The sequence below is a fragment of the Penicillium odoratum genome, assembly GCF_028828045.1.
Source record: "Penicillium odoratum strain IBT 22623 chromosome Unknown utg000004l_segment0_segment0, whole genome shotgun sequence".
NCBI lineage: Eukaryota > Fungi > Ascomycota > Eurotiomycetes > Eurotiales > Aspergillaceae > Penicillium > Penicillium odoratum.
The window spans coordinates 2,348,322-2,373,501 of NW_026643146.1; the positions used below are offsets into that span (position 1 = coordinate 2,348,322).

The 25,180-nt window shown below is 48.9% G+C and overlaps 13 protein-coding genes across 13 annotated transcripts; 6 read left to right on the forward strand and 7 right to left on the reverse strand.

Annotated features, from left to right (window-relative positions):
- Window positions 1-286: 286 nt before the first annotated feature.
- N7520_005142 (translation termination factor eRF1) lies at window positions 287-2,131 on the forward strand (the record flags this gene model as incomplete). The annotated part of the gene is made up of 6 exons (XM_057139076.1): window positions 287-410; window positions 496-545; window positions 605-976; window positions 1,035-1,794; window positions 1,869-2,018; window positions 2,073-2,131. 6 exons carry the CDS (start codon window positions 287-289, stop codon window positions 2,129-2,131), a joined length of 1,515 nt encoding a protein of 504 aa, XP_056997283.1.
- A 339-nt stretch (window positions 2,132-2,470) lies between these two features.
- On the reverse strand, window positions 2,471-3,436 carry N7520_005143 (prephenate dehydratase PHA2; the record flags this gene model as incomplete). Its single annotated transcript, XM_057139077.1, has 1 exon — window positions 2,471-3,436. The coding sequence occupies one exon, from the start codon at window positions 3,434-3,436 to the stop codon at window positions 2,471-2,473; it is 966 nt and encodes a 321-aa protein (XP_056997284.1).
- An 841-nt stretch (window positions 3,437-4,277) lies between these two features.
- On the forward strand, window positions 4,278-6,998 carry N7520_005144 (uncharacterized protein; the record flags this gene model as incomplete). Its single annotated transcript, XM_057139078.1, has 7 exons — window positions 4,278-4,989; window positions 5,060-5,389; window positions 5,719-5,746; window positions 5,801-5,979; window positions 6,032-6,129; window positions 6,483-6,525; window positions 6,577-6,998. The coding sequence occupies 7 exons, from the start codon at window positions 4,278-4,280 to the stop codon at window positions 6,996-6,998; spliced, it is 1,812 nt and encodes a 603-aa protein (XP_056997285.1).
- A 432-nt stretch (window positions 6,999-7,430) lies between these two features.
- On the forward strand, window positions 7,431-9,112 carry cbf5 (pseudouridine synthase CBF5; the record flags this gene model as incomplete). Its single annotated transcript, XM_057139079.1, has 5 exons — window positions 7,431-7,530; window positions 7,607-7,763; window positions 7,856-8,487; window positions 8,545-8,771; window positions 8,822-9,112. The coding sequence occupies 5 exons, from the start codon at window positions 7,431-7,433 to the stop codon at window positions 9,110-9,112; spliced, it is 1,407 nt and encodes a 468-aa protein (XP_056997286.1).
- A 456-nt stretch (window positions 9,113-9,568) lies between these two features.
- Window positions 9,569-10,946, forward strand: N7520_005146 (FYV10 family protein; the record flags this gene model as incomplete). Its single annotated transcript, XM_057139080.1, has 3 exons — window positions 9,569-10,219; window positions 10,271-10,465; window positions 10,515-10,946. 3 exons carry the CDS (start codon window positions 9,569-9,571, stop codon window positions 10,944-10,946), a joined length of 1,278 nt encoding a protein of 425 aa, XP_056997287.1.
- Window positions 10,947-11,054: 108 nt separating this feature from the next.
- Window positions 11,055-12,390, reverse strand: N7520_005147 (25S rRNA (uracil2634-N3)-methyltransferase; the record flags this gene model as incomplete). The annotated part of the gene is made up of 2 exons (XM_057139081.1): window positions 11,055-12,085; window positions 12,201-12,390. 2 exons carry the CDS (start codon window positions 12,388-12,390, stop codon window positions 11,055-11,057), a joined length of 1,221 nt encoding a protein of 406 aa, XP_056997288.1.
- A 576-nt stretch (window positions 12,391-12,966) lies between these two features.
- On the reverse strand, window positions 12,967-14,299 carry gmtA (GDP-mannose transporter; the record flags this gene model as incomplete). Its single annotated transcript, XM_057139082.1, has 4 exons — window positions 12,967-13,409; window positions 13,461-13,832; window positions 13,907-13,994; window positions 14,057-14,299. The coding sequence occupies 4 exons, from the start codon at window positions 14,297-14,299 to the stop codon at window positions 12,967-12,969; spliced, it is 1,146 nt and encodes a 381-aa protein (XP_056997289.1).
- A 679-nt stretch (window positions 14,300-14,978) lies between these two features.
- On the forward strand, window positions 14,979-15,680 carry N7520_005149 (thioredoxin domain-containing protein; the record flags this gene model as incomplete). The annotated part of the gene is made up of 1 exon (XM_057139083.1): window positions 14,979-15,680. One exon carries the CDS (start codon window positions 14,979-14,981, stop codon window positions 15,678-15,680), a length of 702 nt encoding a protein of 233 aa, XP_056997290.1.
- Window positions 15,681-15,964: 284 nt separating this feature from the next.
- On the reverse strand, window positions 15,965-17,566 carry N7520_005150 (SMI1/KNR4 family protein; the record flags this gene model as incomplete). Its single annotated transcript, XM_057139084.1, has 2 exons — window positions 15,965-17,492; window positions 17,556-17,566. 2 exons carry the CDS (start codon window positions 17,564-17,566, stop codon window positions 15,965-15,967), a joined length of 1,539 nt encoding a protein of 512 aa, XP_056997291.1.
- A 1,804-nt stretch (window positions 17,567-19,370) lies between these two features.
- On the reverse strand, window positions 19,371-20,729 carry N7520_005151 (uncharacterized protein; the record flags this gene model as incomplete). Its single annotated transcript, XM_057139085.1, has 1 exon — window positions 19,371-20,729. The coding sequence occupies one exon, from the start codon at window positions 20,727-20,729 to the stop codon at window positions 19,371-19,373; it is 1,359 nt and encodes a 452-aa protein (XP_056997292.1).
- Window positions 20,730-21,339: 610 nt separating this feature from the next.
- N7520_005152 (SCF ubiquitin ligase complex subunit HRT1) lies at window positions 21,340-21,857 on the forward strand (the record flags this gene model as incomplete). The annotated part of the gene is made up of 4 exons (XM_057139086.1): window positions 21,340-21,447; window positions 21,507-21,585; window positions 21,639-21,709; window positions 21,759-21,857. 4 exons carry the CDS (start codon window positions 21,340-21,342, stop codon window positions 21,855-21,857), a joined length of 357 nt encoding a protein of 118 aa, XP_056997293.1.
- Window positions 21,858-22,082: 225 nt separating this feature from the next.
- On the reverse strand, window positions 22,083-22,503 carry N7520_005153 (signal peptidase complex subunit 1; the record flags this gene model as incomplete). The annotated part of the gene is made up of 3 exons (XM_057139087.1): window positions 22,083-22,280; window positions 22,337-22,396; window positions 22,456-22,503. 3 exons carry the CDS (start codon window positions 22,501-22,503, stop codon window positions 22,083-22,085), a joined length of 306 nt encoding a protein of 101 aa, XP_056997294.1.
- Window positions 22,504-23,115: 612 nt separating this feature from the next.
- N7520_005154 (homoserine kinase) lies at window positions 23,116-24,335 on the reverse strand (the record flags this gene model as incomplete). Its single annotated transcript, XM_057139088.1, has 3 exons — window positions 23,116-23,460; window positions 23,517-23,815; window positions 23,915-24,335. The coding sequence occupies 3 exons, from the start codon at window positions 24,333-24,335 to the stop codon at window positions 23,116-23,118; spliced, it is 1,065 nt and encodes a 354-aa protein (XP_056997295.1).
- Between the last annotated feature and the right edge of the window lie 845 nt (window positions 24,336-25,180).

Genomic DNA, 25,180 nt, shown 5'->3' on the forward strand with positions numbered 1-25,180 from the left:
CTAAAGTGGCTTACCTCAGCCCACCGAACCCCTCGAAACCCCACGGTGCCTGAGGAAATTTGCTGCCGGACTCTACGTCAACCAGCAAGGTTTGTTCCTCCTTTGCCACTTTCTCGTTGACTTCAATTTGTTTGAATCAGCCCCTAATTATCGCCTTGTCTATAGGTGATCACCAGGAACAGGAACTTTTCCTTTGTTCCTTCGGCCCATTTTGAGCCCGGTTAGGCGTCGACAGGCTAAAAGGCCGATACTTTTCCCCCGGTGGTAGTCCACCTTCGCGCCCAAAATGAGTTCCCAACAGCAAGAGAACGATGTGGAGAAGAATATTGAGATCTGGAAGGTGAAGAAGTTGATCAAGCGTTTGGAATCCGCCCGCGGAAATGGAACTTCCATGATTTCGCTCATTATCCGTACGCTACACCCCCCACCCCCCGCGGCGATCCTGTTGAATTTTTGAAAATTTTACAAAGCGCCATGGCCTGACACTCGATATAGCGCCCAAGGATCAGATTTCTCGCGCGGCAAAGATGTTGGCTGAAGAATATGTATGTCGCTATCTTGACCTACCCCGGAAAGCCCACAGTTGTCTAAAGCATGATCCCAGGGTACTGCCTCTAACATCAAGTCCCGAGTCAACCGTCTCTCCGTCTTGTCTGCCATTACATCTACCCAACAGCGTCTAAAGCTGTACAACAAGGTCCCCCCCAATGGACTCGTTGTCTACTGTGGTGAAATTATCACCTCGGAAGGAAAGGAGCGCAAGATCAACATCGACTTCGAGCCCTTCAAGCCTATCAACACCTCCCTCTACCTCTGTGACAACAAGTTCCACACTGAGGCTCTGAGTGAGCTGCTGGAGTCGGACTCCAAGTTCGGTTTCATCATCATGGACGGTAACGGTGCCCTCTTCGGTACCTTGAGCGGTAACACTCGCGAAATTCTTCAGCGTTTGTCCGTCGACTTGCCCAAGAAGCACGTAAGTTTTGGCTCCTGATCATTTAAATTCATCTTCATTCCCGCTGACTGCTCTCCAGGGACGTGGTGGTCAATCCGCGCTGCGTTTCGCTCGTCTGCGTGAGGAAAAGCGCCATAACTACGTGCGCAAGATCGCCGAGTTGGCTGTCCAGAACTACATCACCAACGACAAAGTCAATGTTGCTGGTATCGTTCTGGCCGGTTCCGCCGATTTCAAGAACGATCTCAATCAGTCCGACCTGTTCGACCAACGTCTCCAGGCCAAGGTCATCAAAGTGGTTGACGTGTCTTACGGAGGTGAGAACGGTTTCAACCAGGCGATCGAGCTTTCCGGGGAGACCCTTAGCAACGTCAAGTTCATCCAAGAGAAGAAGTTGATTTCCAAGTACTTCGAGGAGATCAGCCAAGACACGGGCAAGATCTGTTACGGTGTCGAGGATACTCTCAAGGCTATGGAACTTGGCGCAGCCGAGACTCTCATTGTCTTTGAGAACTTGGATGTCACCCGATACACGCTGAAGACTTCTGCTGGTGATGAAGTGATTGTTAACGCTACTAAGGCCCAGGAGGCCAACAACCGGGAGCTCTTCCAGGACAAGGAGACTGGCGCCGAGATGGAAGTTATCGAGTCCACCACCTTCATTGAATGGCTTGCCGAGTCCTACAAGGACTTTGGTGCCACCCTGGAGTTTGTCTCGGACCGTTCTGGTGAAGGAAACCAGTTCGTCAAGGGCTTTGGTGGTATTGGAGCCCTTCTCCGATACAACGTGAACTTTGAACAACTTGCCGATTACAGCGATGATGATGAGTTTTACGATGGTATGTGTTCATGAGCCCAAAAATTTCGTTTAGTAACTAATATTTCTCAGATTGACGGTTGAGCGCCCTCGCAGAGAGCGAGGATGAACGGCCAGAAGCTCCCTCGGCGAGTGTTCTGACGGCTCGCCCCGTGGATCATGAAGGCGGCTCCGTGACTGAAAGCCAGGCACCCGCAAAGGATCTCTTCGAGACGCCTGCTCCAAGCCTCATGAAGCTGCTTAGAGGTTCGGGACACTCTAGACTTTGAAGCTATTCTCGCACTAATAATACTCATGCAGGTTCATCCAAGCTCCGTGACATGTTCACACGGATTATCTCAGTAACAGAGATGAACTAAGGTGTAAATTGCAATTTAAAAGTTGGACGCGATTCTCTGAAATATTCAGTACCCTATTGCCGCCTGCCACTGTGTAGGCGAGGCGGGGCATTGTTTCTTTGCGACTCTGTTCGTCAAGTGGCTTGCTCTGCTTCGCTCTTTTATGTTCCTCGCACTCGCTACAGTCTGAAAATACATTGGAGAGGTTCGCTATCCTGCTTTTTTTGGATATATATCTTCCTCTCTCGCCTGAAGTAACCTAAATACCCTAAATATCTATGACTACAACCCTTTATATCGTCACCGGGATCATTGCCCCCGCAGATGATCCCAAAATCAATATATGAATACAGTCATATCTTAGGCAGTCTGTGCACTCAGCTGATCTTTCCACGTCCCTAGATCCCGACATGACTCAGTAACTTTTTGTAGATCTTGCAATGCCTTCACAACCGCATCCTTGTTTTCCTCTGTTGGCGTTTGTCCACACTCCACAAAGAAAATATATTGCCAAGCCTGTTTCAAACTGGGCCTGGTATTTATAGTGGTGAGGTTCAGCCCATGGTTCTTGAAAATCAGAAGCGCATTTGCCAATGCACCCGGCGAGGAATGATCAATGGAGAACGAGATCAACGTCTTGTGCGTGTTCTCATGAACCGGTCGTTCCACCGAAGTAGGCGCCTTAGGCTGCTCTAAATCAAACTCAGCCGTCCGTTGAGAAAGAATGTTCCTCAAGATGAGGAAACGAGTTGTGTTATCAGCTCGATCTTCAATATTCTCCTTCAATACATCGACACCGTGGAACTCCGCCGCGAATCGGCTGGCAATGGCTGCGGTCTTCTCCGTCGGCTCCTTGGAGACAATCTCCGCCCCCTTGGAGGTTGAAGAGACATCCTGTCGTTCCACACCCTTGAAATATTGAGAGAGGAATTTCTCGCATTGACCCCAGGCCTGGGGGTGTGTGTATAGTTTGGTGATTGACCCGTCATATGCCGGCCAACCGGAGGGATGTGAGCCCTTGTGAACCAATAAGCAGTGGTGGACGGTCAAATAGTACTCGCCGCATACTTTCACGTCTTTATATTGATCATTGCGGTCGGCGAGAAGGTCGAGAGTCTGAACAACGGAGCCATTGGTTGAGTTTTCGCAAGGGATCACTGCGTAGTCGGCTTCTTGATTTTGAACGGCGGCAAAGGCTTCAGCGAAGGATAGGTAGGGAAGCAATGAAGCCGAGAGTTTACCGAAGGCTTCGGATGTTGCCTTGACACAGGAATTAGCTTGTGTGAAATTATTTGCGAAATAATCCCACTTATGCGGGGTAGGCATACCTGGTGAGAGAAAGAGGCTAGCGGGCCGAGAAAAGCCACCCTTAAGCGAGCCATTGAGATTGATGTTTCTGGGGAAGTTGCGATGGATTTTCTCTTTAAAAGACACTACAGCATCCCTAGTTGAAGGTGATGGTGCGGTGCTCGGAAGGGGGGCAGGCAACTGTGGGTATGGACGCGGTGTGGATCTCGGAGGGTGATTTTGGTAGGGGACGCTTCCTGGATATTGGAAGTATGCTGATATATGCTAATATTTTGAACTGAAGGGACTGAGATTCAAAAGTTGTTGGAAGATGGCGAACTGCGCAGATCTCCCCAAAAGGCGGTCTAGATTAAGTGTATTCAGACTTTATTACGAAGTTAATAGACGCTTTTAATCTTGATATGCCTTGATTATCTGGCAAATTTACTAAATAGGATTAGCTCGAATCAATTTCTAATTGCTTTCCTTTTGGTCTCAAGTGCTACATATCTAGGTTGTACTAGCGAAAATAGGGAGAGAGAACAGAGACGAGAGAGATGATAGAATTAGCGAGGATTAATATGTAGGGAGCAAATCTAAAGTTCTGAGCATTTGTAATTAATACGTATTATATATACACACCAAGGTACACACCAACATTGCCCTTGTGACCTAGTCAAATTTCTTCTTCCTCTCCAAGCTTGAGGCCTTTACAACCAAATATTCGCAGTCAGAATACAAGATCAAAGAAAAGAGCAGATAATCAATTTGATATCTACCTGGACTATCAAGTAATAGCAATTCGTCAATAAGTCGAGCGGTGTGGACCACCCGCAAAACAAACAAGGCAAACCGAGACTTCACAGTGATCAATGTTATCATGACCTTGCCTGTCAATGTGAAAGCCCGCGTGTCCATGAATTGGAGTTCTATGCAGTGCTTGCTCTCTCGAGCAGTACCGGGGCGAGCGTACTCCTCGCTCTCAGAACGCCTGCACCATGACCTGACCACGAGAAAGCTCCCATTGACATTCGACTATCTACACCCTCAGCAATCTTACCTGTTGACACTCTCACTTCAAGGCCTCCTCCCACAGCCCCGCTGTCGCAATGCATCACCAAACCTCCCTTCCATCAAAAACCCATCCCCGCTGCCAGTCGGTCATCACTTGGTCTACTTTCCACCGCAAGTGACACTGTCGCAGTTGGTCCCGGACGGCTGTGATGTCCTTCACACACCAGGCGATCCTTTCAACCGTCGCATGTGGGCAGGTGGTAAGGCACGATTTCCGACTCCTGGACCGCTGCTGGATGGCAGCCGGGCTGTCTGTATCGAATCCATCCGCAACGTGACCGTCAAAGGACGCGAAGGAGACGAGAAAGTAATCGTCACGATTGAGCGACGGGTTGGTACCGCCCCAGAAGGAGAATCAGAAGAAAGCACCTGGAGTCGGATATGGATGGAGAATGAAGCAGACCTGGGGGACTCGTCGCTGATTGAGAATCGAGATCTCATCTTCATGCGGCCCAAGACCGCTGAGCAAATTGCCTTGGACCGGGAGCAGTTTGTGAAACCGAGTCGCTTTGTTAAGTGTTAGTTTTATATCTGCACCGGGTAATTCGTGCAAACATGAGAGACGAAAAGCTTACAATTAGTGAACAGCTCCTTCCGATGCCGTATTCCGCCATTCGATATTACCCACCAAAGCGTTACTCTTCCGCTTTTCGGCACTCACATTTAATGCACACTCAATACACTTGGACAAAGACTACACACAGAACCAGGAAGGGTTCCGAAACCTACTGGTCCATGGTCCCTTGACCTTAACATTGCTTGTGAGTGTGCTACAAAGCCAACTTCACAATCTGAAGTCTCGGATTGAACATATTGAATATAAGAATCTCGCACCTTTGTATGTGGAGGAGGAACTGACGGTCTGTGGCAAACCCAAAAATGATGGTGCTTGGGATGTCTGGATTGAGGGTCCTGGAGGTAATCTGGCTGTTCGAGGTACTGCCAGGACTTGCCAAATTTAGCATCCTTTATTTGTATATGCAATGGAGCCGTGGGGCTTGTGAATAAGTTCCGCTTATATTGCATCCCTCACTATACCGAACCCATATATAATGCCAAGATTTCGGATACCGGATAAACAGACCTGCCGGACTTTTGCACACGTCTTTTAAAAGCTTGCACCCGTGTCTTCTTTCCTTCTCTTTTTTCTTCATCCTTTCTTTTCCCATTCAATGGCATAGTTGGGTTTTTGACAGCTTAGCTTTTCCTTTATGTTTATTGGCTCGCCATGGATCAATTTCAGGCAGCCTTCTGGGCAGCACCTCCGGTGACTCGGTATGCTGCATTGTCATTCCACCTCGGTGGACCTGTTGACTGACTTGTCTAAAGCACAATCACAGCGTTGACTCTGGTTCAGTCCGTCCTCGTCCATAGCGGCTTGGTCAGTTGGTATTATGCTATCTTCTGGCCAGGCAGAATTTTCAAGCTGCTTCCGGAGATCTGGCGTCTTGCCACTCCATTTTTACTAACTGGTGGAGGGCTCAGCTTTATCTTTGACCTCTATTTCAGTATGATGCCTCGGTATTGCATTGGCCTTGGGCCCTGCTAACCTTGCTGCAGTGTACCACTATGGCAGCGAGCTGGAGGCCAACTCGCCTCGGTTCAGCCAGCCTGGAGATTTCTTCATCTACTTGGTCTTTGTAGCATCCACTATCATGGTAAGTGGCTCGCTTGAATCAGAGTCATGTTTCATTTTTCATTTCATCACCTCCCAATCTGCCCGCCCAGTCAAACAAATGGCTGTATCGGTTCCTGAACGTGAGGAAGATTACCCCTGCATCCCGTGCAGCACCGCAAAGAATTCGCAAAATAACTTGGTGCTGCATGGGGTGTGGGATTGGTGGGATTGCCTAAGATAGCCGTCGTGATTCTATAAGTTCATGCCGGCGGTTCGGGTGCCCTACATTCTACATACATCAGTTATCATTCATTCCCAAATATCATTATCATTTGTCCAACTCCGTTCTCGTGGTAGCCCAAATATGTTCCAAAATTGCTAACCTTGCCCAAGCTTACTGCAGGCTACTTGCTAAGCGCGAGGATTTTTACTTCTGGTGAGCTTTCTGCCTGCATATGAGACAAGGCAAAGACTAAGATTTGTGTAGCGTTGATCATGGCTTTCATTTACACCTATGCCCAGGAAAATCGAGGCAAGAGGACCAAGCTGTGGTTTGTTCAGATTCCCATGGAATACCTTCCGTGGGCGATACTATTGATCGGCTTGGTCATAGGTGGATGGCCTTCAGCCTTGCATGATCTTACCGGCATTGTGGCTGCTCATCTTTATGACTTCCTCACCCGCATCTACCCAACATTTGGTGGTGGCCGAAACTACCTCGTCACACCTGAAGCAGTGCAGCGCTTTTTCGCCAGGCACACTTCAAATCTTGGTTACCGTGCATATGGCACTGCTTTCAGACCATCAGCATCCTCCCAGCCATCCCAGTCAGCATCTCGGGGCTGGACCTCCTCCATCCAGAACCCATGGAGTGGCCGAGGCGCGGGCCGAAGACTTGGTGGTGATTGACCGCATATTACGATCAACTTTAAATGCTCAGAATATCCACGGGGTTAAAGGGGGATAGTCTTGCATCATTCCCGGCGTTTCAATATGGCTAGTAATGAATTTGACTGAGAAGTTCATTCCTTGTGACGTTTAAATTGATTTAGCATCTATTCAATACTATCATGCATTCAAAGAATATATTAGCAGACCATGAACTTCCAGAAGGATAATCCAAAGTAGACAACAAGCCCTAAACCCCTTAAAGACCCCAAGCCACTTATTTAATCAGTTTCTCTGCTTCTAACTATGGGAATGAGAATTTCATCCGAAGGCCAGTCACGTGATCCACCACGGGCGCTAAACTAAAACGGGATATGGAGCTGCCGCACTCGCAAAATTTCCTCGAGCAAATTTTTGGTCTGTAACAGCAACACCACCGACACCACCGACACCATGGCGAACCAGGAGATGGACTACGCCATTAAGCCCGAGGCGGTTAGCCCCTCAATTACCGCTGAGGAATGGCCTCTTTTGCTCAAGAACTACGATAAGTGTATGTTTCACGAGGGAGAAGAAAAAAAACTTCATCTGCGATCCTTGAACCATTGGCTAACCATGTCAATTTATAGTGCTTGTTCGCACCGGACACTTCACTCCTATCCCTGCTGGTGCCTCTCCCCTTAAGCGTGATCTTAAGTCCTACATCAGCTCCGGTGTTATCAACCTCGACAAGCCGTCGAACCCTTCTAGTCACGAGGTCGTGGCTTGGATGAAGCGGATTCTCAGGTCAGTCCTCCTCACCACCTTGCCCCTCAATCCTTCACATGAATTTCCAATAAAAGGAAGGAGAACATATTCTAAACGAATTGATTATTTAGATCCGAGAAGACTGGTCACAGTGGTACTCTTGACCCCAAGGTCACTGGTTGCTTGATTGTCTGCATTGACCGTGCTACCCGTCTGGTCAAGTCCCAGCAGGGTGCCGGCAAGGAGTATGTCTGTGTCATCCGTTTGCACGAGAAGATCCCCGGTGGTGAGGCGCAGTTCCGCCGCGCTCTTGAGACCCTCACCGGTGCTCTGTTCCAGCGCCCCCCTCTCATTTCGGCCGTCAAGCGTCAGCTCCGTGTCCGTACCATCTACGAGAGCAAGATGTACGAGTTCGACAACGAGCGTCACCTTGGTGTCTTCTGGGTCAGCTGTGAGGCTGGTACCTACATCCGTACCCTTTGCGTTCACTTGGGTCTGCTGTTGGGTGTTGGTGCCCATATGCAGGAGCTGCGTCGTGTCCGCTCTGGAGCTATGAACGAGGAGAGTGGCATGGTTACCCTGCACGATGTCATGGATGCCCAGTGGGTGTACGACAACCAGCGTGACGAGTCCTACCTGCGCAAGGTCATCCGTCCCCTGGAGAGCCTGCTTACCGGCTACAAGCGTATTGTGGTCAAGGATAGCGCTGTCAACGCTGTCTGCTACGGTGCCAAGCTTATGATTCCCGGTCTTCTGCGTTTCGGTTCGTGCCCTTTTGTCTGAACTTGTTCTAAACTGATGCTGATCCATTTATTTGCAGAGTCTGGTATTGAGGTCGACGAGGAGGTTGTCATCATGACCACCAAGGGTGAGGCCATTGCCATTGGTATTGCCCAGATGTCCACCGTGGAGCTTTCAACCTGCGACCACGGTGTTGTCGCCAAGGTCAAGCGTTGCATTATGGAGCGCGACCTGTACCCCCGCCGCTGGGGATTGGGCCCTATCGCCCTCGAGAAGAAGAAGCTCAAGTCTGCTGGCAAGCTCGACGTAAGTCATGTTTTTACATCTATGATGGGTCATAACTAACTTGATACTAGAAATACGGTCGTACCAACGAGGCTACCCCCGCTTCCTGGAAGAAGGAATACAAGGACTACGATGCCGTCGAGGACGTGACTGAGGAGACTTCTGCCAAGGTCGAGGAGCCTGTCAAGACTGAGGAGCCTATCAAGGCCGAGCCCGAGGCCGATGACGACAAGAAGAAGCGCAAGCACGACGGTGAGACCGCCGAGGAGAAGGCTGAGCGCAAGCGCAAGAAGAAGGAGAAGAAGGAAAAGAAGGAGCGTCGGAAGTCCAAGCAGGCAGAGGACAGCGATGACAGCGACTAGATGTCCAGGAAGACACCCTGCTAGTTCGTGGTCTACTTCCTGTACCATATTATTAGGTCTTTTCATTATTTGCTTCCGGAGTCTTTGGGTCAAAAGGGAATGTCGGTTTGAAGATTTATGCGTTCATAGTTGTTGTTACTCCAACCTGTGATGTCCTTGTAAGACTTTTCTTATGAATATTCGTATACACGTTAGCTTCGAGTCAAGTGTCTACTTATACGTTGATACCTTTTTAGATACGTACCTTACAGCTGCACACATGAAAGTATGAAGTTATAACTTTACTAGTATAAGGAGCACATGACGAGATCATTCCACTTTCGGTGTGGAGCTCGTGACCGCCCACTCTCCGCATTTCCCCTCTTAGGACTTTGGAGCTTCAGATCTATTCACACCTATTTCATCAGCAGAATATTTGAGCTTTTGACATTCTGGACATTTACCTGTTCTTCAGAAATGGCTGCTGAGCTCACCTCCACGAAGCTCAACCCTGAGAGCCATCTGATCTTGGTAATGAAGCCTCCAACGTCATTGGGAAGCACCGAACTGATCACAGGATTTGTACAGGACCAACCACTCCTTCGACTGCCTCAAGAACTCGCCCGAAGGAATTTCAAGACTGTACAACGAGCCGTCGAACGAGAAAAGGAATATGTTCTTCCTGCTCTCAAAGAGGCGGCGAATGCTTCCTTATCTAACGCCAATACCCCCGACCAGACACTTGCGGCCCTCGATGCCATGATCACCCGAATGCAAGGCTTGAAGCGAAAAATGGAAAGTCTACAGGAAGAAGAGCGACGGATTCAGACCCAATCCCGAAAACGCATCCAGCACCTTGAGGCCATGCACAAGATACCGAGCTTGGCCGATGTGAAGTACGATCAATGGTCTCGCGTGCGGCTAGATCGATTGTTGGTCGATCATATGCTGCGGTCGGGGTACTCGGAGAGTGCGAAGCAGCTCGCAGAAGAACGTGATATCGAAGGCCTTGTAGATCTGAGTGTGTTCACACAGTGTCAACGGGTTGTCGAGAGTCTCCGCCGAGGAGACACCAAAGAGGCGCTACAATGGTGTGGGGAGAATAAAGCGGCTTTAAAAAAGAGCAACGTTCGTTTAACTTCTTTCCTCCTTTGAACAAGACTAACCGGTTGGTTCTAGCATAACCTCGAATTTGAGCTTAGGTTACAGCAGTACATCGAGATGGTTCGCACACAGGACCGATCGAAGAAGTTGGAGGCTATCTTGCATGCCAGAAAATACTTGACACTTAACCACGCGTCCCAGAATAGTGAAGTCATGCGAGCAGCAGGACTGCTTGTCTTTAACCAGGACACTCGGGCTGAGCCATATAAGGTAAGGCCCGATTTATGAAGTGGGAGAATGCTCACTGACCAGGATACAGACGTTATTTTCCCAAAACAGATGGAAGTTCCTTGCCGACCTCTTCGTGGAGACTCATCATGAGCTTCTTTCACTTCCCTCGCAACCCCTCCTGCACATTGCCCTTTCTGCCGGGTTATCGGCGCTCAAGACGCCCTTGTGCCACTCCGCTTACACGTCATCCAGTTCGAACTCACAGTCTACCATTACATCTGTATGTCCGATCTGTTCTACAGAACTGAATGATCTTGCCCGTAAAATGCCATATGCACACCATTCCAAGAGCTACGTGGAAGGCGATGCAATTGTGCTACCCAACGGTCGAGTCTATGGAAAGGCTCGACTGTTAGGGATTAGCAAGAACCTTGGAGTTGTCGAGACAGGCAAGGTCAAAGACCCAACAACGGGCGAGGTCTTTGACGAAAGTGAGATGAAGAAAGTGTATATTTTGTAATATGTTGTTCCCTGACATATGCAATCTGTTCAGAGCGCTTGCGAAACTCTATATACTTTACTGATGTTTTAGTTCAATATGTATTAATCCAATGATTAAACTTGTAGTCTATTCGCTATCCGAATCATCCTTGGCTCTAGATCTCTTCTTGTCCGACTTGACAGGCTCCTTTTTCACCTCAAAAACATACATACGAGCCTCCCGGTCTTCTCCACGCCATCCACCCCGCCCACCATTCTTTCCTTCAACTTCTCCAAGTGTCCTTGCATGCGAGTATCCCTCATAAGAAGTCCAGGGAAACCGGAAACTAGTAACGACGTGCAATCCCGCATGACGAGCAAGATCTTTGATATTCCACAAAGTATAAGGCTCAGCCTCAAAAAGTGAAACCAATATCTGGCCCGGACCAGTCCTCACCTGCTTCCCAGAACTTTGATCTTCCTCTTCTTCTTCTTCGTCCTCCTCCTCTTCCTCCTCTTCCTCCCCCTCCTCCCACTCATCATCATCCGGATCCACAACATCCGGCGCTAAAGAAAGAAGAGGAACACAAGCCTTGAAGAAACCCACAAGAAGCTCCTGATTCGCTCTAACCTGCCGATTAACATCCGTAGAAAGCCCACCCACATGGGGAAAATTGAAGCAAATCACATCCCAAACTCCAGTATGCACAGGCTTAACTTCCAGCGTGGGTCTAAGCAACTGTCGCACATTCTGTTGTGCTTTCTGGATTTCGTGTAGCTCTTGCTGGATCTTCCAGGCTGGTCGTTTGCGTTCTTTTCGCGGATATCCGGCTTTGAGTTCCTTGCCTCCTCCTCCTGAAGAGCCTAGTTTGCGGGCATCTACAGAGTAGAGGATCTTAGGGCCAGTGGATGACGATTTCTTGGGGGTTCCTTGTTTTTCATCTGTGGATTTGAAGGCTGTTTCTTGCTCCTCTGGCTCTAGCCCCGTCTCTGACTTTGAATCTGGCTCTGAAGTAGATTTGGGCTTCGATTTGGATGTGGGTGCTTGTAGGATATCTTGGATATTCTGCTCCGCTTGTGGGTATTTCCCCAAGAGTGTTTCTCGTGAGTCGTAGCATGTGGCGTATAGCTTGTGACATTTGTATTGTGTTGCCAGGGAACGGGCAAATGAGAAATCACCTGAGATGGTTAGTTTGGAAGTAAATATTGCTTGATAAGACATGATAAGAGACAGCAAATAACAATGTATGACTGAGAGGCAATTGGAATCCAGTATGTAAGAGACGGAACTCACCCTCTCCAACTAATAAAATCCGATCTCCTCTCAAGAAAGGCACAATAGGTCTCTGGTTGGCTTGAAGCGGTCCCTTCTTCTGAGGTGCATCGGTCCCAGCTCCCTTGGTCTTGGGCTTAGATTGTGAAGTAGTCTGTGGTTTAGACGGACCGCGGGCACGAACCGGACCCTTTTGCTTCTTTCGGGGCATTTTATGTATTCGAATGTGCTTTTGCTGAAGAGGGTATATACTCCACAAGTGATGGGTTCGGAGTTAAGAAATTTCGAGTGGGAGTTCAGCCAATCAAAGGCGGTGGTGGGCAGTAATTTACCCACCAGCACCCATGAAATGATATACTATACCAGTAACTACTCGTAGGTATGCTTGATATTAAGTAATTAGTGGTAGTAGTGATTATGTAGAACTGTATAGAAAAACCTTGGAATCTTATTTCAACCACACTCTATTCCAACGACACAGCTATTTACATTGAAGACCAGAAACAAAAAAAAAACAAAACAAAACAGGCTATGCCCTTGCTAAAAGGCAGAAAAGAAAAATTAAAAGTCATACTGCCCAAGTGGCAATCCCTTTTCCCTAGATGACGAAAAAAAAGCCAACACCAAGATCGGACCACAAGAGCACCAAGAGGCTACAATGAAACGTGAATCATAATGTCACATGCAAGAGGGTCCCAATGCCCCCCAATCAGACCAAGGGACTAAAGGGGTTGATGCGGTCCTAGGACTCCGTATCTAGAAAACAATCGTTCATTCTTCTTTATTTTTAAGAGCGCAGTGAGTCACGCATGCTCTGGCTGCTGGCACTGACGAGCGGATTGGAGGTAGGCAGGACGCCGGTCTTGGGCTTGGCGCTCTGCTTGATCTTGGCCACGGCGTAGACAATGCCGGAAAAGAACCCAACGACGATAGCAGACACACTGGGGAATGTGACGGGGGCGTCGAAGAAGATCAGGCCGGACAGGGCGATGGGCAGCTTGTTCAGAGCACCGACCATGGAGTAGGTGGTGGATGAGGTAACACGCACACACCAGGCGGAGGTGTAGGAGATGAAGACAGACGACATGCCGGACAGAATCATGGCGATCCAGATACCGTTGCGGTTGGCCTCGGGGAAGTTGCGGGCGAGGTTAGCGGAAGACCAGTCCTCCGCCAGCAGAGTGAAAACGATCAGGACAGGGATTGACAGCAGATTGTTGTAAAACATGGCTAAATAAAGTTAGAATGAGGGTTGATCAAGCGTAGGGTAAGCAAACATACTGTCAAAGTCCTTGAAGTTGGTCAGCTTGATGCGCTTGCGCATGCCCAGGACGTAGGACGAAGTGCAAAGGCAGTTGATCATCATCCAGACGTAACCGGCGTTCAGGGTCGACACCTTGCTCGAGGTGTCACCGCTGCTCTCCACAGCGTGCTTGATGTCGGCCCAGGCAGCAACAATGGAGCTGAGAACCATCAAACCGAAAGAGAACAGGGTCATGTTAGTGACGGAGCCACCGAACCACAGGACCTCACCGTAGGCGATGAGAATGATGGTCAGGTTCTTGAAAATGGTGTACACGGGGATCGAGAGGAACTGAAGGGCCTTGGAGCCGGTATAGATCATGCCAATCAGCAGCAGAGTAATCGGAAACCCTGTCAGAGAACCAGTCAGTATCTAATTCTTCGTGTGACAACGGAAATAATTGGGGACTAGGGTGGCATCTTACACTTCTTTGCCTCGTCGGTGCTGAAGTCACGGTAGGTAATCAGACCCATAGACTTGCAAGTCTGAATGGCCGCGATACAGACAACAGACTATAGTAAACTCAATCAGCGATTCCAATTCAATATATTGTGTCAGTGGGAGCGATACGTACCTGAACCATAAGGAGCAGAAAGTTGAGGTTAAAGTCCAACCCTGATAGAACATACTTGTTCATAACAGTCATCAGGATGGACGAACCGCAGTAGCACAGAACAGGCAAGATAGGGCTATTGGTCATAGTGCTAGGAGGAGACGGCCGAGGCTGTGGTGGGGGCGCAGCCTCAAATTCCTTATTGCCCTGATCCAGCTTATTCATGTCGACAGTATAGTCGTCGGTCTTCTTGTCTTCGACCATAGCGGGCGGTTTGTGAGGGTCGGAAACCCGGAAAAATAGAAACGAGAGAAATTAGACGGTGATGAGATAGGTATTGAAGAGAGGCAAGTCAAAGAGTGAGGAATCACGGAGCGTATACTACGCGCAAAGGAGGCAACAAGTGACAGAAACAGAACTTTTGGGGTTTTGGCCGGAAGCGGCGCAGGCTTAAGTCAGCAGGGGCTCTCAGGGGAGTCACATGACATTAAATCTTAGTTGATAAGACTCAATTAGGTTTAGCGTGGCTGGTTAGTCAGATTCAATGCAAATAGTCCTTCCTCCGTAGTTCTTAGGGGGAAATTACATTCAATTAATTAAATTACATAAATTTCATAAAGATATCGAAGGATTCGATCAATCCAAAGTTAACACGAATCAAACTTTGCTCTTACATATGCTGATCCCCATATACAATTCTATGCTTTATCAATCCTCCGTCCTCCGTATAGCCAAGATATACCCCAGTGGAGCTGGACGCGAAGATCCTCTAAACCTCCACTTCTCCCTTTTCAGATAATTCAAATCACCCATTCAGGGGACCAACAGTCAACAAACCATCCAATTGACCAATATAAAGGGGAAAAACGAGAGAACCAAAAGACAATCAACCTCGCGAACCTTCTATCTCCACCCCCTCACCCCTCCAAAAAAAATCCACACAATGCCTGTCGATCACCACGATTCAGACGACGAGGCCCTATTCGCATCCCTCGAGAACGAAGACGAAAAAGATGCAACCTACCGCACCCAACGAATTCAACAACTAAACGCCGAACTCGCCGCACAAAAAGACAACCGATCCGCCAATTCGAACGGTGCCACATACACACAAGACGGAAGATACCCCACCCTCAGCAACGATCAAGGCGTACTAGACTTTACGACCTCGACTACACGATGTATTGTTCATTTCGCACATGATGAATTTACGCGGTGCGCGATAATGGACGCACGGCTGGAAGAGCTAGCGGGGAGACATTACGAGGTGAAATTTGCACGGGTGGATGTACGGAACACGCCTTTCCTGGCAGAGAAGTTGAACATCCGTGTCTTGCCTTGTGTGATTGGGTTTAAGGATGGTGTCGGTGTTGAGAGGGTGGTTGGGTTTGAGGGATTAGGTCCAAGAGGGACAGATGGGACAGAGGCAGGGTTTAGTGTGACTGTATTGGAGAAACGATTACTGTACAAGGGGGTTCTGATGCAAGCCAAGTTTTCAGCAGATGATGAGGATGAGGATGAGCACCAGAGTGAGGATGATGGATATGATGTTAGGAAAGGAAGTCGTCTTCGGAAGAAGGCAATCCAAAGTGGGAAGGTTGGACAACGAGGACGATATGATGATGATGACGATGAATGGGATTGAACATATTTGGTCACTGTTTAGCTAGAAAGAAACCAACTGCATTCATCATAGAAGTACAGATACAGACAAAAAAAATATCAACCATAACAAACGCAAAGACCAAACCAAAATTGCTCAAGCTCCCTAAAGTTACAAAATGGAAATATGCCGCGAAGCCGGAAAACCGGAGAGAAAGAAAGCATGGGGAATTCTATACAGCAGAGTTTGTCAACTCAGAAACGTCAAATCAGACGAGAATGAGAATTGGAAACAGGCAAAAAAAAAAGACAAAGAAGACAGAAGCTTTAGATAGCCACGTTCTTCATCTCTCCAAGGACCTCGGAGTCAAGGGTGGATGATTCGGCGGTTTCATCATTCTTCTCAGACTTGTCCTCAGACGGCTTGGACTCAGGGAACCCTTCATTCTCCTTGTTGGAGATTTGTGGGGTGGCCACTTCGAGTAAGTCTTCTGTAGGCTCTTCCTTGCTCTCTTGGGGATCTTCAGAGATCGTAGGTCCCGTCGAACCAGAAGGACCTTCCTCAGTCACTCGGGCAAGAGGACTGGACATACCGAATGGGGTCTTGGGGCTCTGAGCGGGGCCGCGGTTGGGGAAGCGGTTGGGAGATCGGCCTCGTTCCTCAGCGCGAGTTGGGCTGCCGTAGGGGGAGTCCCGGCTGGATCCTTTACCAGTTGCATTTGCACCTCCGTTGGGGCCACGTCGGCGCGGTGGGCGACGGCCGTACTTCTGGTCAACGCGCCACCGGAGAACCTCCATGTATGGCGGCTCGACATTCTGCGATTTGAACTCCTTAAGTTTCATTTCATTGGTCTCCTCGTCCACGATGGTGCGGCCGCTGCAGAGGTCATCGGCGAAGGTGGCCAGGAAAGCTGCCCAAGACCGCGCCACGACGTATTTACAATCATAGTCGCGACCGAAAATGATCACTTGGCCCCATTTACCAGCGGGACCGGGAGCCAGATCGATCGCCAGAAGGTTGCCGCCCCAGTCGCGGGCCAGGGGGATCCAGGCAGGGTGAGCGTAGGCCTTTTGCACGGCACCGGGTGGCTGGGAGTCCTGGCGATCAAGCAGCTCGTTTCGCCATGTCGAGCTGGGCTGAGGGGGAGCGGCGGACGAGCTGGCAGCGGAGCTAGACACAGGAGTCGACATCATGGCGGTACTGAGGAACTCTTCGTTGACGATCTTCCAGTTTTGACGCTCCTGGACAATCTCCTCGCAGTCCAGCAGCATGGAACTGAAGATGATACCAGTAGGCAGACCTCCGCGCTCCTGACCATCATGAATCATCAAAGACTCCCGCAACTCGAGCGGCAGACTGCAATCCAACTCATGTTCCAACTCGTTAATGTCGTTCTGTGTGCATCCCTCGCCCAGGTTATCCAATAATTCCTCGTAGTTGTTTTCCAACCACCGCTCGATCTTCCGCCAGGAGTGAGCGACGGGTGGAGGCGGCGGCGCACCATCGTGGAAACTTTGCATCTGAATCTCTCCACCTTCCTGATCATTAGATCTCCGTTTCGATGCCGAGGATCTCATGCCAGGCGAGTATGGACGGTTGGGGGAACTGGGGTCGGTCGGGGAACCGTTGAATTCGGTGGATTGTGCGGTGGCCAGGCCCTTGGAGGATTCATCATCGTATGGGTTAGTGAGATCTGGGCGAGATTCGATGGCACTGGTAGCAATGGATGTGAGAGGTTCATGTCGGCTTTGGTTGAGAGGGACGTGTCGACCAGTACGGTAGGGAGAATCATGGGAGGCATGCCGGTCATAGGAGGTCATGGTATGCCAGAAGGAACGCCATGTTGAGCCAAATCTGCAGATGCATTAGATTCCAAATTAAGGAGCATTTGATCTGCGGCGGGGGGGTTTAACTAACACATTCGCCATGGTGGGAGGGTTGATGAAGAAGAAGAGAGGGGGAGGGTTTTTTTTCAGGGAAAAGGAAGTTCAAGTCTAATCATGGAGAGAAAGACCCGCAAATCAGTACAAATGATTCTTTCTATTTCTTCCCTATAAATGAAAAGAAAATAATGAGGAGAAAAGTAAAAAAAGGGAAGTTCAATTTCGCTTGATAAAGGTCATAACTTCCCCCCCCCCTGGCCGCATCCAGGTTCCTCAGGCATGCAGATCATGATGTCGATAACTGTTCGCAGAATGTAAAATCTACATTAAACTGAAGACAGTAACTTTCTTTTGCTCATTTCGCTTCATATCGATCTTTCATATTTGATGTTCTATTATGACCTATACTCATCACCCATAGACATCGAACCTCCTCTTCTATTTACTCCGTACTCTGTAACACTCAAGTTCAGCCACCGTGGCGTCTAGACTCCCTAATTAAGCTTCATTACAACTGAGACAAGATCGACGGGGAAAAGTGAACCCCAGGAATATGGAGTATCAGCAGAGGTATGGAGTATACTGTAAAAGGATGACTTCGTAGCCTGTAAATATAGAGCCAAAGTCAATCTCTGTCACCAAAGTATGTAACCAAAAACTTGCAGCAAAACCAGATAAAATTAGAATCCCATCCAATCCAAAGCCAAAAGTGGAGTTTAATAAGTGGCGTTGACCCAGATTAAAGGGGAATATTGCGACGCATAACATTAGACCACGTCAGCCATGGGGTTTTGCACTTGTTTTCAGGTACTATGAAAACATAACCTTGGAAAGCAAAGAACAAAAAGAATCCGCACAATTTGGCTTGGACCCTTATCAAGCAATTCTGGGCTACTGTAGCTTATTAGGATCGGCGGACTAAACCACTTGTTTTCCCAGTGGCTAGAGAGACGGACATTGACCGGTGATTCGACGCTCCGAAACGTGGCTTGGTTGGTCCACTTTTGCCACTTTTGAGGTCATCGTTTCCTGCATGCAGTTCTACAGAGCATAACGTACTCTGCTTCTATACATTGCTCACGAATGCTATTCGCTGGAGCTATAATAATTAAGATTTTAAGAATAAAGTTCAGTAGCAAGCGGAGTTTCACTTAGGAACACTGAAGAGTAGGCAGTATGGAGGCAGTATGGTCGAAAGGTGTATCTACTCTGTACTATACCATGTCTACTAAATTATTGGAACCCAACAAGGAGTGGACGGCATGGAATTCACACCAACGTAGTCACGAAGACCAGAACGAAGGGAAATACTACATAACAGAAAGTGCCAGCCAAGACCTGTCTAAGCAAAGACATAACAAGAGAAGGAAAAAGTAAAAGGAGTGACCATCTGGAGAGATCAATAAAATAATCAAGCAGAGAACGTATTTCAAATCATAGCCATCCTCGGCTGACTATCGCGAAAAACCAACCAGCCACACACCGCACTTGGAAAGATCCTGACTCCGAACGATGCAAATAAAGGCCTCTCTCTCTCTCTCGTTCGACAAGAAAGAAAATTGCCAAGTCACTGTACCGAGAAGCAAGACCCGTGTATCTCAGAAACACCTCAAAACCAAGCACCAATCGCGAGCGAAAGGATTCGGAATACCAAAACGAAGCCACCGAGGGGACCTTGAACCAGTCCAGGTTACCCCTATGAATCAAAGGCAAGAAACGGGCAGAGAAGAATCACAGGTACAAAAATGTCAAAAGGAAAAATAGGCGAGACGTCAAGAAATAATAGTGCAATGAGGGAAAACAACGGAATCAAATGGTATGGACGTCGAGTAATTAAATCCCAAGTAAATTAGGCAAAAGAACTTTGAATTCCTGGTGCAGCATCCAGATTCAAGATGCGCCTGAGATCATCCTCCATCTTCTTGGTATCAACGGGCCTGGAGGGTGACCCGGAGTGGGTGGACATCTGGAAGGCAGCAGTGGCGTATTCAGGCTGGGGAGATATGTAGTTGGTCGGGGGCATAGCAGCCGGCGCTGGTGTATGTCCCATGTGATGATTGCCATATGCACCAGGCGACGGGGCATGGTACTGATTAGGAGGGAGTTCCCGTCTCAGCGGTGACTCCGTGTTGCGAACTGGCGGGCCACTTGCGTAGGGATACGGATACCCGTGGTGGGGCATCTGCATCTGCGGGGAGTATCCCCGGTTGACAGGAGCCGGAGGACCAGAGTTGACTCGAGTGGGGGTTGCATAGGGAGGGATATTGGCGTTAACGTGAGGAGAGGCCCCATAGTGGGCAGGGGATTCGGGAGCCGCAGAGCCCGACGATTTTTGGGGGCGCGGATTAAGGAGAAGATGCTTCAACTCCGCAGTCTTCAGACGTCTCTGCTCGTCACTCTCTGCCGACTGGATAGACGGCGAGCTGGAGGAGCGGAAAGCGGTCATACGATCCTGGTAAGAAGGAGCAAAGGAAGGCCCGATCTTAGAAGCGCGGCCATTCTCTGGGCCCATTTCAAATGCGAACATGCCTCCGGGCGGGTTGGATTGAGCCAATTTCGGTTCGGTTTGCGGGGAGCGCACGCGACTGCTAGCCTCCGGACTGCTCATGGGGTTGGACTGGCGCGCCTGCACAGCAGCCTTGAACAGGAAATCAAGAGGAGTGGGCTTGGGCTCATCAGCCGCAGGCTGCGGGGGACGAGCTCGGGGCTTGGAAGGGGTTGTTTCCACGTCGCCTTCTGTGTCGCCAGTGTCGCTATCAGTCTCAAGGGTCGTAGCTAGGTCCGATTCAGGCAAGGATTTAGAAAAGAAGCTTGGCATTGGCAATGCTGACGGCGCCGGTGATGCATGGAAGGTCGGCCCAGCGTATGCGCTATCCTTGGCATGAGGGGTAACATTTGAGCGAGAAGAGGTGTGTCGATGTCCATTAGATCCATTTCCATTAGATCCATTGGGAGTAGGCTCGCCTCGATTCATGTCCCTGGGTTTCTTCCCAGAGCGAGGAGGTTTCTTCTTGGAATGCACATTATTAAGATTGGAGGAATCTGTGGCCACAACAGCTGGACTCATATGACGAGGTGGAGATGATGGAGGGGTGTTTAGTAGAGCCATCTTCTGTGTGTGAGGGGTAGTGCTCTTCTTGGGTAATGGGCGGCGATTGTTGTTATTGCGAGGGCCTTTGGGTGTGGGAGGTTGAGGTTGAGTCGACATGACGACAGTTTGGCTTGAAAAATAGGCAGCCTGATTCGAAGGTGTAAATAAGGGAAAAGAAAACACAGCGCAGACGCTAAGAAAAGCAGGTAAGGATATCGAGAAGAAAGCCGGTCCTGTCACTGCTCAGCAGCTGTCGATAATACTAGGTTATTTCCAACGCCTGAGAAGCAGAGAAAATAGGCGGAAGCGAATGTAGAAGTAAGGGAAACCAGAATCTAGGTCGCAGAGAACAACATAAATAAAGCGCGGGAAGGCATGTCTCTCTAAGATGTGTGAAGCAGAAGATGAGTCGTAGGAAAGTGACGGAAGAGTTCCAAGGCGGGGAGAGACCACATGACTAAGGGTTTTGCCGCCTCCAGAAACAGTGGGGTTTTATGTTTCGGAACGGACAAGCTAGGTCCTCAATTTCGGTTTGATTCTGATTCAACAATACTCTATTGCCAGTGTTTCAAGTATCCACGGACTTGAAGACCTGAAGACCTTCTAAGAGAACTCACTGTTCTTACGTCAGTGACCTATTCAGCACCCTCCCGAGGTCCTCCCAGCTTCCCTACTCTATCGACCATCCCACCCCGACATCTTCCCCCCGACATCACAAGCTACAATAATGGCCGACGTGGAAATGAAAGATTCAAGCGCAGCCTCCTCCAAGGGCAAAGCTGTCGCAAAGACCTCCGATAGTGCTGATGCTAAGAAGAAGTTCGAAGTGAAGAAGGTAGACAACCTTGGGGGCCGCTGGTAATCATGAAGATGTGAAACTGACTCTTTTTGTAGTGGAACGCAGTTGCTCTTTGGGCTTGGGATATTGTCGTGGATAACTGTGCTATCTGTCGAAATCACATTATGGACCTCTGTATGTTGGTATGAAAGCTTGGTTCGAGCTACAGCTAACCTACGGGCAAACAGGCATCGAGTGTCAAGCAAACCAAGGGTCTTCAACAACAGAAGAGTGCACTGTTGCCTGGGGTATTTGCAACGTGAGTATTCTATGATCCGATCTGCTGAACAAGTTCTGACACTGTCTAGCACGCCTTCCACTTCCACTGCATCTCTAGATGGTTGAAGACCCGCCAGGTCTGTCCGCTGGACAACCGTGACTGGGAGTTCCAGAAGTACGGTCGGTAAAGCTTCATGGAAGCATTCAACAGACCAGAGACAAATGCGCGGAGCCCGGCTGCTGCTACGCATACATGTTCGATGGCTATGATCGGAGGGAGAGCGCTTTTTTGAAAGATAAAAAGATTTTTATGATTTCCTTGCCCGGCGTTTAGGTAGTTATTAGCCTGGGTATTTATCGAAACTGATGGATCCTCCCTTCTTATCCTGTAGACTTATATGCTTCGGCTCCTTTTATGCCACCTTGACCCCGTCGACCAGCACCTGTGGACCTCCCGAACTCCCATCCTTATTCAACCACCTTTGCGGTTTCTGATTGTAAATGGGCCAGGGTGGGATCACGACAAGCGCAGTAAACAGTGAACCACCCAGTCCGACCCAAAGTGTAAGGTGGATATCATTGTAGATGTATCCGACGAGAAAGCTAACAACCTAAAGAACGATAGTCAGCAAATTTGACCTTGTGTTCGATGGCGTTAGGTACTTGCTCCGGAAATAACTAGCAAAACAGTGTTTAGCAGATCTGCCAGGTGTTGGCCGTGGAAGTCCTGTCGCTCCATGTTAGTGTTCTGCCCATGATTGACCGCAGGAAATCGAGGATACGTACAATCTGGCCTTCCAGAACATCCTGGATTGGTGCAAGTAGCTCGTCCATGATTAGAGTAAATGGGTGACGAAAGGTCACGTAAACCTGGGGCGGCTTATCGCAAGGGTGTCATCTGCCCACCGCCTCCGCCCCAGCTTCCATAACAGATAAATTGTCAACTCGAGATATCAATTTTTGGTTGGTAATTTGTAGTTCATTAGCAGGGCTCAATTGCAGAGAAACAATGGAAAGGAAAATATTTTTCCATAATTCATCTACGTCTATTTCCAGAACCTAGCGCCATGCACCATTCCTACATGGATCATATAGAGCTCGTAGTGGCGATTCGATATGAAGCAAGTTTTCTTCATGCAACATATGCTCTTTTTGCCCAAAAGAATTTCCCCCGTTTCCCGTTTCCCTTTCCCATGTCTCGGATTACCTGCATAGTGCGTAAAGCACAAGGCAGCGGTGAAACTTGTGGCAACACATGGCGGAAGCATTGGCAAAGAAAACAAGATCTCGGTGCCAATTACCAGACCATTGTTGATTCAAAAAATAAAGTAAAAGGGCTCGTAATTGGTACCGATTGTAGCACTTCCATTTCCGTGCACACGCAAGGGAATTCGGCATTAGGGAAGATCGCCGATGACGCAGTGGGATTTTGTTATCAAGTTAGATTTAAATATAGGTCACAGTGGTACCCGCCTGAGCGGGCTCCAGCAACTTCCATTGGCAGGTAATGTTGTTGGAGGCGAACTGTGCGATAATGCGGTCTGCAATTTCATCAAAACGATCGGTCGCCAGGGCCAGGATGGTTGGTCCGGCACCGGACAGACAGATACCTAAAAGACCAGGCTGCGTTGCCGGAGTCATGAACTGGAGGATCTCGGTCAGACCAGGGATAAGAGTCTTGCGGTACGGTTGGTGCACTCTGTCCTGCATGGCGAGGAAGATCATATCGGGGTCCGGCGGAGAGGTACCCAGGGCGGCGGGCAAAAGTGCCGCACGTTGCAGATTGAAAACCTAGAAAAGTTGATGAATATGATTTCGACCAGATTAGGTCAGATGTCCTAACATACCACATCGGCGCGGCTGTACGTTTGAGGAAGGACGTTGCGAGCATTGGCGGTGGGGACAACAAAGTCCGGGATGATGGCAATGGCCTTGATCTCCGGGGCCCAGTCAAACTTTCGGTAGTGACCAATGCCCAGCGGGGGCTCTGGGGGCTGGACTCCAGTATCGACACCGCCAGCAGGGGCTGGCAGGACCTCACTCAACGGGATTTCTTTCCGCGCGACGTCTTCCGGCTTGAGTTCATTCAGATAGGTTCCCACAAATCCTCCGAATAGCGACGCAGCAACGTTGTCCGGGTGTCGTTCTACAGGATTGTTAGCGTTATTCAAGCAAGATGGTGGGGTGAGTTTGGGTTTGAATTTGTGTTATGGGCCCGAGTTCCAAGTAGCAGGGAAGTACTTACCAATCATCAAACAGTAATCGAGTAATCGCTCCTTGCTCAAGCCTAGGTTGCCAACTGCATTACCCAGCATCACTCCAGCCACAACTGCGGTACCCGACGATCCCAAACCCCGACCTAGTGGGATGGGGTTGGAGATGTGTACCTTGGTCTCCACGGGAAAAGCGCGCTGATTGTGGCATCGTAGGACATAGAGGGCCACCCGGGTAATCAGGTTGACCTCAGGGTCCAAACTGATCTGCTCGGTGCTCTTGCTTAGGTCCTCATAGGTGATTTGGCAATTCAAGGGGAGCTCGGACGAGGATTTGGAGTCATCGACGGTGACATGGATTTCGAGGTGGAGGGACAATGCCAGGCCGATTACATCGAATCCGGGGCCAATGTTGGCCGAGGAGCAAGGGGTCCTAATCACAAATGAGGGCATTTTTATTCACAAAGAGGTGTAAAGTGCTCTATAGGTCAAGTCCCTGAGGTATGACTCGATGCGGGACAGTCTTGGCACAAAAAAATCCGGTCCGACGTCGGGGGATCATAAGTGGATCTTGGATCATTGTGGTTCAGATTGTTCATGATTGGATGATTGAATGATTGGATGATTTGATGACAATCTCTGGTTAAGAGGACTCTTTTTTTCTCCGTGACTTAGATTGTGTATTCCCACATAAGGCGATCCCGCCTGGCCTCCTCCACTTCTGAGGGACTTTAACTGTAGCCTAAATGAGTGGCTGTAATCCATTCAAATGTTGACTTTACCCGTCTAGGTAGGTGTTTAAGCGATAGCTTCCACATATCTAGCTACCTAGGTAACTAATAATGACAGAAATCCTGGTTATTACATTAGGTACTTGGTGATCCTTGGCGATTGGCCAGTTCAAAGATCTGATCCTAGTCTAACGTGAGTCATTTATAATATCCAACCTTATAGTTTAACCACCGATAAGCAGTCAAGTGACGTACGCCATGGAGAGAGAGAAATAATATATAAAAATATCCTCCGTATAATGACGGAGATATAAAACAAATGCCTCATGTCCAATGAAAATATGTTCATAGGCTAAGACTTAATCGGGGGACGCCGTCGGCAGACCCGCATACAAAGGAAATTTTCACAGGGTCGTAACATGTCCGTGGATATCCAAGACGATATATTTTTTAATATTTCTCTGTCGCAAATCCTGAAAACGTTTAATTAGGCAGCGTATTCATAATTTATTCCTAGTTTCTAAAATCCACATATTCCTGATATTCCAAGGATTTTTCCCCCTGATG